Source organism: Copadichromis virginalis, linkage group LG3, assembly GCF_057382275.1.
Source record: "Copadichromis virginalis isolate Kocher_CV1m ecotype Utaka linkage group LG3, C_Virginalis_male_GT1.1, whole genome shotgun sequence".
NCBI classification, from domain to species: Eukaryota; Metazoa; Chordata; class Actinopteri; order Cichliformes; family Cichlidae; genus Copadichromis; species Copadichromis virginalis.
This window is the reverse complement of record NC_140620.1, coordinates 60468522-60480490: the sequence shown is the minus strand read 5'-3', so window position 1 is coordinate 60480490 and position 11969 is coordinate 60468522. Positions and strand designations below refer to the sequence as shown.

The 11969-nt window shown below is 41.0% G+C and overlaps 1 protein-coding gene across 2 annotated transcripts in view; it reads right to left on the bottom strand.

The window, feature by feature from the left end:
* Positions 1–1236: 1236 nt before the first annotated feature.
* The window catches only part of cd99l2 (CD99 molecule-like 2), a 22160-nt gene continuing 11427 nt past the window's right edge, over positions 1237–11969 (bottom strand). Inside the window, exons 5-9 of one of the 2 annotated variants that reach the window (XM_085451861.1) lie at positions 8612–8692; positions 7576–7656; positions 7270–7389; positions 6036–6101; positions 1237–5595 (exon numbers count right to left, since the gene is read on the bottom strand). In XM_085451861.1, the coding sequence (XP_085307987.1) occupies positions 5534–5595; positions 6036–6101; positions 7270–7389; positions 7576–7656; positions 8612–8692 (410 nt within the window). In that variant the 3' untranslated portion in view covers positions 1237–5533. The remainder of the gene's footprint in view (positions 5596–6035; positions 6102–7269; positions 7390–7575; positions 7657–8611; positions 8693–11969) is intronic. The other variant, XM_085451862.1, reaches the window with a different exon arrangement.

The window sequence follows — 11969 nt, the reverse complement described above, 5'->3', positions numbered from 1 at the left end:
TGGTGGTCACACATGGGGCCCATATCCAAACTGCAGCGTGCCATAAATTCCACACTAAAGCCCAAAGCAGAACAGTGCCAATAATAATGCACTGTGGCTGAATGCAAGCATTGCACAGGTTAGCACACATTATTTTAAGACATCAGACGTATCTTTTTCTTTTCATTGATATAAAACAGTCATGTTCTCATACACACTCAGACCAATTCAAATGCTTCACATTCAGATTCAAGCATATAATCAACAGTTTATTATTTTCTAATAACAGATTATCCAGTAACTCTGCACAGAGGCCATGGCAGGCTCAATCAGCACTTTGTCTTTGGTAAATACATATTTTTGCTACAGACCAAATATTTTTGCATTCAAACATGAATATTTAAATACATTCAGCCAACTGAAAGGTTTGTTATTTTGTTTGATTTGAGTGAAGCTTCCAGCAGCCCGAGCCTGATGAAACAGCCCCCACCTGTCGCCAACAGGGGGCGACTGTGGTGTCGCTCGGGTGCAGCTGTGCAGTGTTACATGAATGTTGCAGTGCGCTCCTGTGGGACTTTGCAGGATATAAGGCTAAAAGAGAAGTGTCATTTGGATTACAGCATACAGGTATGCAGAGTCTTAAACAGCACCGCCAACTACACAGAGACCACACCTGCAAACACAACACACGGCCTAAAAAACACAACCCAGCACAGGAATCACTCAGATTAGAAAATAAGACAAAGCTAAGGATGCTAATGGCTACTGTGGCCACAAACTGGGTTATTTTTCTCTTTTTAGCATTAACCGTTCATCTCTCACACACGCACAAAGATTTATCTAGCCATAGAATATTGGTTATACACATACATCCTACTTTAATGACCAACCTCAAAGACATGTACACAAAGTGAAATCATCACAAAACTCTCAAATATACAAAAAAGACCCTTTCCAGACATGAACCTGTTAATCTGATCCCACCTTCCAGTTGCAGCATTTTTCCTTCCTGCCATTCCAGTCGAACCGTTTTCAAAGTGAAACACGCAGTGAACACAGTAAAGCTGTGAGAAGCAGCTGATAGATGTGTTGTCTCTTGTTACCAGAGTCACACCAGGGAACAGGCTGCTGTCTGTGCTGCATCCTGACTGTAACACTTCCTTTCTTTAGGCTGCGAGCACAGCTGGATGACTGTACTGTCACTCTGTTACAGCTCACAGGACACACAGTGGTGGTTCTTACTGCATGTCCATGGTTACTTGTGCATCTTCTGTACTTGATCCTTCGCTCACACAATCCAACCTCCCAACAACAACAACAAAAGATGGCAATCATATACAATGTAACTAATTGACTTTCTTATTACAAGACTTTGTTCCACACATGAATGAACATAAGCTTATTTACTAGATCTATGCTGTGTGTGGAATAAATCAGATCCCCTCATTACAGGTTTGTGCTACAAAAAGGTTAATATATCAGACATTAAAGGAAACTGTTTCAGACACAGCGCAGGAACGTTAATGAAAGCTTTCTTGTTTTGGAACAGCCAAGACTCAATGGAAAGCTGGAAAAACTTTCACTCACCAGGAAGCATCAACTATCTTCAAAAGTTAAGTTATTAGGAAAAGTCCAGTCAAGTAAAAAGTATAAAAAAGCAAGCTAACAGTGCAAACACACACAAGTCTAAAGTCTAAATGCAGCAGGAATATATGCTACCACACTAGTACAAACAGAACTGCTCAGTTTCAGAAAGCATTCCTCAGGGCACTATCTAAACCCTTCAACTAACTACGGCTGCTAACATCGTCGACACGGCTAAACCTTTTCAAACACAGACCAACTCAACCAAGGTTCTGTGCAGCGGTGCCAGCTCCAAACTCCTTCCACTCGGTCCCTAATTTTCCTATCGCACCCATTTTAGTCCAGCAGAAACTGAAATGTCTTTTTAATAGAGTAATGAGGGAGTCGGCCAGTGGTTTGTCTTCGTTATTCCTGGATCAACAGTTAAACTAGTTTGTAGTGAGATTTGGAATATCAGTAAAACCCCAAATCAGCCAGGTCTGAGACAGATGCTGTCAGAGACGATGTCCTCTGGACTGATTATGGCCTCGGGAATCTGTCTACTCGGATGCTGAAGGTTATTTATTTATACACAATCTTCTTGTCTTCACATCTAAGTTCTGTTACTGATATAAAGTAAACATTTACTGGTTTCACTGGTTGCTTAGATGTGCAACAGTTAGTAATTAGTTATTCTTCAAAGAGGGACGCTGAATTTCATTTCCACATCCATCAGATTGATGTGATCTTTGCTCAGTAACTCTGCAGAGAAATAGGTTTCATAGAGTTTTTCTGAATTGTTAAAACACTAAAAACTAAACTACCAACACCAAAACACATCAAATCAATCTCACAGTTGTCAAAATCTTAAACACTGTTCATCTGGTTAGGACATCATTTGCAAATCTGAATCTCCCATTTACCAAAACTCTAAACACTTTCTCAAACACAAAATTCATTTAGCAGTGTGGTGCACACAGGCTACAGAAGTTAAACACAACTAACACACTGTTGTCATCATTTACACCGTGCCACTTAAAATTGAAAACATGTGTCCAATCAGTGAACCCGATTACTAAACAGTATGAGTATGGTATGAGTGGATCCAAGAGTGGGGCAATACAATAGAAGAGGAAGAGGAGTCCGTGTCAGAGGTGTTGGGCAAGGACGAAGACCAAGAAGATCATGTTCTGGTGCATTGCAATGAGGGAGGCAGGGCAACGTGTGCAACCAAACCTACGCAGGTTGCTACTATAATCCGGACCTTCAGAGAAGGAAACAGGTAAAAAGTTTACTCTCAGTAAGAAGACAGTGAAAAATCTCCATGTTACTGTGTGTGAAAACCTGAAAACATGAGTGTGTGTACTTATATCCAAATGGTATTTTGTTTAGAATTGAAAGACGGCCACATGAGGGTGGAAGAACACGCATGTTCTCACAACGCCAGGAGACACTTATTGTGGATATGGTCCGTCATAATAATGCAATTCGACTGCGTGAAATACAGCAGCAGATTATGGAAGACAACACACTTTTTGAGGGAATAAATCGTGTGAGTCTGTCAACGACTGACCGTGTCCTGCAACGCTACAGGATAAGAATGAAACAAGTTTATTGGGACCATTTGAACGAAACTGTGCCATCAGCAGCTATGGGGTTCTCCACCGCGATGTTACTGTTGGGCCATACAACAACGAACTTCTAGCAACATTCCTGGATGGTCTACAGGATGCTTTGCTTGAGCAGGGAGATCGCGAGTAAGCAGAGCATCATTTGGGACAATGGAGCTTTCACCGAGATTCAAGAACATGCAACTGGTTTCACAATGAGCAGCATTTTATGAATGTGTTTCTTCCTCCATACTCTCCCTTTGTGCACCCTACTGAGGAGTTTTTCTCAGCATGGAGATGGAAAGTCTACGACCGAAACCCTTACACAGGAAAATCTACTTCTAATTTTTGTCTGTAGGGTGTAATCGTTGCTAAGTTGTGTTTGCACATTGGCTGGTTTTGAGTGGTTTTTGATAGTGGTGCTTGATTTTGAGTAAAGTTAAAATAGTTTTGGATCAAATGTTTGGTTTTGCAAGACAGGTTGAAGGTTTTGTGAGTGTAGCTTGAATTTTGCAGTTTTAGGAAATGTGTTTTAGCAATTCAGAAAAACTAATGTGTTTTATTAGGATACCATGAATGAAGGTTACACGTCTACTAAAAGTTCCACCGTCCTGTAGCTGAAAAATCTGGAAAGTAGGCAAACCCCTTGTGTAGCATACAGCTGGGCTGTGGAACTAAATGCAAAGAAATATTACACTGAATCTTTGAGAGTACGAGAGCAGAGCTACACCACGAGACACAAGAAGGAACCATAAGCTGGACCTGACATGGATTAGCCTCCAAGCTAATGGCAAAACAGCCCTGTTTAAATATTTATGTTTGTTATGGGATAACTGTTTGACAAATGTTAACAATCTTAACTAATATAACTACTCACTTTACAGTTGTTTTCAATGAATTCACCTTTTGTCATGTGATGTTATTTCTTCTAGAAAAATTCACAAACTTAAAGTCAAAGTCACCTCAGAGCTCCACAAACCCAACACAAGAACTCAGTCACCAGTATTACTAACTACTCATGTTAGACTTGTTAACATTTCTGTGACAGTCAGCTTTTTTTTCCCGGGAACAAAGTGCTGGAGTTTCGTCCGTTTCCACTGAAGAAAGTCCCGTTAGGATTCAGAGGGAAGCAGCAGCTCACGGGACGCAGTTTTAAGCTGAAACTGATGTGGAACAAACTTCATCATCATCACTCACATCAAGTGCATTTACTGCTTTTCTGACTTTTCATATTTGGCACAATACTCAGTCCTCTTACTCTCACAAGCTTTACACGTGGGAAACAGCTTCCAGTCCTTCATATTGTGAGGTAAAGACCCTCCAATCAATAATCCCCTTTCCCCCTTAAAGAAGACAATATGGCAGAGTGGGCGCACAGAGTGGGCGCGCAGAGTGGGCACTGTTTCCCATCTGAGGAGTTCCCATTCTAGGTTTGAAATTGACCATAAGGTGTTTTATTAACCGCTCAGATGTTTCAGCATCATTTACATTAATGGTTGAAACAAACTAGAAATGAGTTTTTTTTATAAGGCCATTTACACTCTAATACTTACAGGTGTTGGATGCCTTAGTCATTCACTAATGTACTTGGTTAAGAAAGATTAGAGCCAAAGCTGTGTTAATAGTAACATGGTTAGAGTAGTAATAGTGCAACGAGCTGAATGTCCTCCACAGGCGTGTGGAGAGCAGAGACTAAATAAATATTTCAGATCAGATTTCTGCATCAACAAAAACAATAGCTTTGATTTACAAGACATGATTAGTTAGGCTTCAACGAGGGACACAGAATGATCTGTTATCCCTAAATACAACTCACAGTAAAAAGAATAAAAACAAAATATAAACAATATAAAAGTCAGTTTGAGTTTCACAGCAATCTGGTTAACTTTGGAGTTCAGCTTCCTCAAATGCTCTTTTAGGCTGCTTTAAAAACATGCAGCAGGTTACTGACTCATCAGTTTGCCAAAATATCATCAATAAATTCAAATGTGCCCAAAACCAGCTCAGTGGATACTGACTGAGTCTGTGAGCTAGCTTCTCATCTCAGGTATTCTTCAATCTGTGCCAGCAAAGCACTACAGAGTACATGCTGGCAAATAAATAACAGTAAAAAACATTGTGAGTGGTTAGTGGGGTAAAACCCACACGGTGTGAGCTGTGTGCGTTACAGAGAATTAAAAACATGAGATTTGACAAACCAGGATTACAGATCCAGGTTCTGCAGCAATAATGCTACACAGAGACAACCTGTGACCTCTGCCTGTTCAGTGTGTGTGTGTGTGTGTGTGTGTGTGTGTGTGTGTGTGTGTGTGTGTGTGTGTGTGTGTGTATAGGGGGGTTATGCGAAGGGTTTGTTGGGGAGTCCGGTGATTGGCTCTGTTTTACACAGCGTTCTCTTCAGTCTGAGGTTCAGCGTTGGGCGGCTCCAGCAGAGTCTGCTGCACTGCAGAGATACAACAACATTCCTGTCAGACATTATTCTAACAGATCTGTGACAACTTGTTCTGAAAGCAAGGAAACAACTTCAGTGGTCCCTCGTTTATCGCGGGAGTTACGTTCTAAAAATAACCCGCGATAGGTGAAATCTGCAAGTAGCCAACTTTATTTTTTAAAGTTATTACAGATGTTTTTAAGTAAAACTCGTCACTACACACTTTATACACTTTTCTCATACAGGCTCAAAGTTCTGTACTGGACAGAGGACACGACACGAGATCGATTGACAATGGTCTACAGCCAATCAGGACACAGAACAATGCGCTGTAAAAAAGAAAAATTGCCACAAAAAAATCAGTGAAACAGCGAAGCCGTGAAAGGTGAACCGCGTTATAGCGAGGGACCACTGTACATTTATATGCATTTATATAACAGGGGGGTGTGTACCTTGTGGTTCTGTGGCCACCACCGCTTCAGGGTTCTCAGCTTTAAGCATGTCAGTGTTCAGACTCTCTGCCAACACATAACAAACAGTTCACTATAAATACTTCGTTACTGTACTGCAGTACAATTTTCAGGTATTTGTATCTTTCTGACCACTTTTTGATTTTTACTTCCTACATTTGTAAACAAATATCTGTCCTTTCTACTCTTTACAGTTTCTAAACAGGCTTGTTATCAAAGCATCAGCTGTATCATCTACAGCATTTATACTCGGGGGCTGAAGTGTCCGTCTGTTTAGTCAGCATGTAGCCAGCGCAACGAGCATTAAGGGAAAAATGTTTCTACAAGGGTTCGATCAGCTCAACAAACATCAGCAAACACAAACTGTTTGTCACACAGTGTGTTGCTGGATTTCAAAGGAAGAGACGACACAGAGCTAAAGAAATAGTATTTTTTAACACCAGTATTTGTACTTTTACTTAAGTACAGAAAGTCTGTACTGTTGCCACCTCTATTCATGACCAGCCAATTAGACTAGAAATGTAACTACAAAGAGGATGATCTGTTAGAGGTGATGTGTTAGAGGTGATGTGTTAGAGGTGATGTGTTAGAGGTGATCTGTTATCTCCTGGAGTTAATTCAGTCAACTCTGAGTGCGTTCACAACATGTGGTAGAAAGGCATCATCAGTGGAGCTTCAATATTAGCATTTGCATTTCATACTTGGTGTGATGGAGCTGAATAATTGATTATTCCATCAAGAAAAATAAATAAATAAACATTGACTGTTTTGATGATCAATTATTGATTTTTCAAAGGAAATGGAAATGATGACTCCATCGTATCTCCTGTTTTTCCTGAAAACTCTTGAAATATTGTAAAAGTAACGACAGCTCTATGAAGTTTAAATGGGAATTTTTAACATTTCCAACCAAGTCATCAGTGAATTAAAAATAGTGAGTATATTAATCCAGATGTAATGATAATAAAATATATTCATAGTCAGAGACATAAGGAGCGGCTGCTTGTATCTCTTAAGTCCTGCAATAATCCAGAAAAAGCACATTTAAATAAATCTACCATAAGAATTACAAACTGTTTATTTCTGTATAAGTTAGCAAACCCACAAATTCAACGAGGATCAAATACTTGAAGCTAACAGCAGCTCGCTTTTCATTTTATAGCAGTGTAGCAGTGAGGGCCCGCCCCCTCTGAACCACCTGTGCAGTGTAGCTTACGCTGAATACTGAAGCACAGCTTCTTCTTCTGGTAGGAAATGTAGCTGCTGACCGCACCCACCAGCGCCATGGCAACTACACTTGCAAACCCTGCGATGGTGCCCACTTCTGCTGTGTTCTCTGGAAACACACACACACACACACACACACACACACACACACACACACACACACACACACACACACACACAGCTCAGTTATAGGAGCACAGCAGACACAGAAACCTGCCACCACATTCCCTCGTGTGGAAAGAGCGTTTACATCTTTGGTGTAATGAAATGTTAAATATGTACCATGAAGTCTAACCTTTGCTTTTGCCGTTGCTGTCGTCAGGCTTGTAGGTCTCATCTCTGCTCAAATTGAACAAATCGTCGTCAGAGAGCATACCTGGGAGGAAACACAGTGAAGACGCAGCTGGATGTGAACTGAAACATGAGTGCATTTGATCTGTCAAACTCTATTTTGGTGTTCAGCATTTAAACACTGAAGCAGACAGCAGTGTGTCAGTGGGAGGAGGAGACGTGGAAGCAGAGGAGGACAACAATGAGCGCTCTGTGACAGAGAGTGGCTATCAGTGGCTTGGAGGAGTCCATTAATTCAGTTCAAACACATGAGAACTGAATGAATCACAAACAGAGTGATGAGATCGTCAGGTTTTAATGACGGCTTTAAAAGCTTCTATAGAAACTTTACAGACACTAACAAATTCTTGAAATGCACTTTCGTTTCTTCTGTTCTCTCATTTAAAAACAAAATAATTTCATCTGACCAATGATCCAGTGTCATTATGCAGCTGGGACATTAGGCAGGGTGTAACTAAATCCTGCAGCTTGCAGCAGTTTTCAATCCAGTGACAAAAACACCAAACAAGAGGCTGATTAGCATTAAATCGTTACATGCAATAAATTCAAAGTTGCCCCTCTTTGTCTACGTTTGGAACAGATGCAACGGAGACACAGCTAAGCAGTAAAAATTAAGAAATGAGATGGCAGAAAGAAGGAGAAGTGAGATGGAGAAGAGTGGACGGACAGATAACTCCTTTAGACTGACACGGTGCCGAGGACGAGCACTGAGGCCTCGTGTATTTTACGAATCAGGCCACATTTTGGTGCCACTCATGGCTTCAACTTTAAGAACAGCGGCTTTCACACCATGCACCAAACTGACTTTCGACAGTCAAAAGGAACCTAAGGAAGCTTAAGCTAACACAAACCTGCAGAAACACGGACAAACAGGAAACAGATAAATGACATGTTCTCATTTGAAATGAGAAATCTCGCCATTTAATGAAGGCGGATGATTTAGGAGTCAGGTTGATCTTATGCAGGACACCATCACCCACCTCCCTTCCCCACGTTCTTATCCTTGCCATTAATGTCATTGCTGGGGTCTAAGGCATCAGCCAGGTTAAAGTCATCACTGGCTGCAGGGGTAAAAAGATCAAACGTCTGTGTTAGAGCAAAAAAAGGAAGCAGAGATCAAATAAACAATACTGTTAAAAGAAAGAAAAAACAACTAATTACACTCTAATTAAACCAAGTGACTACACTTCCCTTATGCTTTGGTTACTGTGTGTCGTTGGACTGTTTACTGCACTGGCCTGTGGATGCTTGTGTCTTTATGTTGTATAAAGCGATCTGAATGCTCAAGTACAGCAGTATAAGAACCAGCCCATTCACCATCACGGTGCATCAACAGCTGAGCACGAGTACGATGTTGAACAGGAAAGTGCTGCAACATTTTTACCTGTTGCAGCAGGTAAAAGGCAATTATGGAGATATTCTATATGTGAATGCTTCATGCTGTGTATCGTGCTTCTCTGAGGTTCATCACTCACTGCAAACCTCACACTCACCACTGTGAGTTATACTCCGAGGTAGGATGGGCTGCTTTGGCCAGTCGCAGGAACTCTCATTTATACAGTTTTAAGGCAATAGTTGGATTCCTGCATATGCTGCCTGGTTGCGGTGAAACATGCTGGTCATTATTCTCTTCGTCTGCATGGTTACTTGTTGCTTTCTGTTCCATTTGCCCAAAATGAACCTTTCCAAAAGAGCTTTCGTCCATTTAGCCCCGTCGGCTTGGAACGAACTGCAGAACGACTGGAAAACGACTTCATTTCATTAAGTGCTTTGAAATCTAAACTATGAATCCTAAAAGGCCAAGTCCATAACATGCAGCTGTGTCAATTCAGTGATTGTCATTTTAACTGAACTTTGAAATTTATATTTGCATTTTATTGAATTTTATCTTTACTTTATTTTCATTTTATTCTTGCATGTGTGTTGTTGCTGCCTGTGTTTGAGGAATTTCTTTAACTGTGAGACACTTTCTGCTTCTTGGTCAGGTCTCTTTTGAAAAAGAGGTTTTTAATCTCAATCGGATCTTCCTGGTTAAATAAAGGTTAAATAAAATAAATAATAAGTGAAATGTTCAGCATTAAACTGAGAGCTTCTCTTAGACAGGCAGCCTGGATTCTTTGCCCGCTGCCTCGGGGGGAGCTGTTGTAACCCCGGACAGGTCACCAGTGTCGCAGAGCTGATGCAGAGAGACAGGAGTCATTTTTGTGAATCTGGTGGAGACAGCCAGTGTCAAAAGGCTCTGATGTTTTTAAAAGACACTGACCGCCAAGATAAATTATTTCCATTACCATATCACCTCTTCAAAACCAATATTGTTCACCATTTCCATATCACAGTTTCCAAACCTCAGTCCCGGTACACCTAACTTTTCCCTTGATTAATTTAAAAGCCTCTAAGCCCAGGTCCAACCTTGCTGGTCAATCAACCAGCTTCAGGAACGCCCTCACCGATAGCGGTCAAATTTCTAGGCCCTATGTTAATTTAAAAGTGGTCCCCGTGAGTTGACCGGAAGCCCCACTCGTGGGCGCTTTCGAATCCCGTCTGCGCCATTAGCTTTACCTGTCAATCACGTTCAAACGGGACCACCCGGGTCCAACCCTGTCGGTCAAACGGTGCAAGAAAAGTGGTACTTGACCACTGATTATTAACGACTGTCCCTATCTGTCACGGGTATCACCCGGATGACCCTGTCGTCGCAGGAAATTGCAGCGCGTCCGCCGCAAGATGGAGCCATCACAGTCAGAACATTTTGCACCCCTAGAAGTCCAACGTCCGTCCTAAAATTTATTTAAATACGTTTAAAAGCACCACTGTGGGGATTCCACAGCTGAATTATCTGGTTGGTGCCCGAGTCCAACTCTGCTAATCAATACAGGAATATATCCCTTAACCAAATATCCTAACCTCATATCGCTTTTCTTGGCTGACGTAACACACACACACACATTACACACCAACATCAAACATACATCACAACAATTAATAAATCCACCCCAGTATTAACAACAATGAGCTTTCATCAAATATCCCCAAACTTTACTTTTATTTATCCCAAATTACCCAAAATTATCATGGACATGTCACCTGAAATCTACTTAACAGATTTTATAATTTAGTTTAATTTCCACTAGTGAGCCACTTTAATGGTAACAATCATCAATTCAGTGGACAACTAATTTAGAATTCATCCAATGTACACAATTTTCAACAGGCTTGCGGTTACATATACTCTTTTAGACCGGTCTGTTGTCCAACTCATATCAGATCGTACCTTAAGGTCCAAATTAGTCCCCTCAGCCGCACAAGAATCCGGGTCACGGCACCAAGTGTTAGAAACTGTTCTTTTGATTCTTAGGGCCAAAAAGACACGGCTCAAAAGTGGTCTTTTACTTAAAAAAAATTAAAAAGATCTTTATTTACATATCCCGGGATATGGAGACACACAGAAATGCCTGCTCACAAGCAGAAAACAGGAAGCCAGGTTATTTATGTACCTCTCGACGTCACATACGTCACACAGTTTCATTACACACAAAACTTCTTCTATTCAGTTCCTCTTTTCTGCGTCTGATTTATTAATATGCCTGTGCACTAAAACTTCCTGTGCAGCTTGCAATAACTTCCACTTTCTAAAGGTCTGTTGCCAGGGCAACCTGTCTAGACTTAGTCTCACTCTGTCGGTTCCTCATATTCTACAAAAAACATGCAGTTTCTGGTCAGCCTGTAACCTAGTTTTACACTGAAGTCTGGGCCTCTCTTATTTATTACCTAACAAATGTAAAGCGCAGTGAGGGGAGCCTGAGAGCTACATAAACTGCATTGAGCTGAATTCACTCGGCCATCAGAGACTGTTGTGTTTTCTAGAATTAATACTTTTTTTCCCTAAATGTTGCTCCTGGCACCCTCCCCATTATAACAACTACAGCAGCAATGAACTAATAGAAACTAAAAACTAAATGAACGTACTAACTGCAGTAAATAAATCTGTCTGCATGTTACAACCAGCTACTACCAAGAGGAAACTGACAGTCAGTACACAGACTCCACCAGGCGCTCCTAACTAAGGAAACCAGGTTTCATGGTGAGTTTAGGAATGTTTTCAAAGAAGTAACAGCTTCAGCTGCTGGATACGTGTGCCGAGACAATCTAGATAAAAATATTCTTCTTTTACCTCCTAATATGTTCTGCAAATTCAAAATAAGTCAATGTTTGAGCGTGAGAAAATTCTCATGTTTTCTCTACACCAAAACCTCGACGTGCCGAATGGTTTAAAAGCTCTGATTAATCGGAAGTGGGCGTGGCTGCTGTTCACTGATTTATTCAGAGATGTAAAAATTG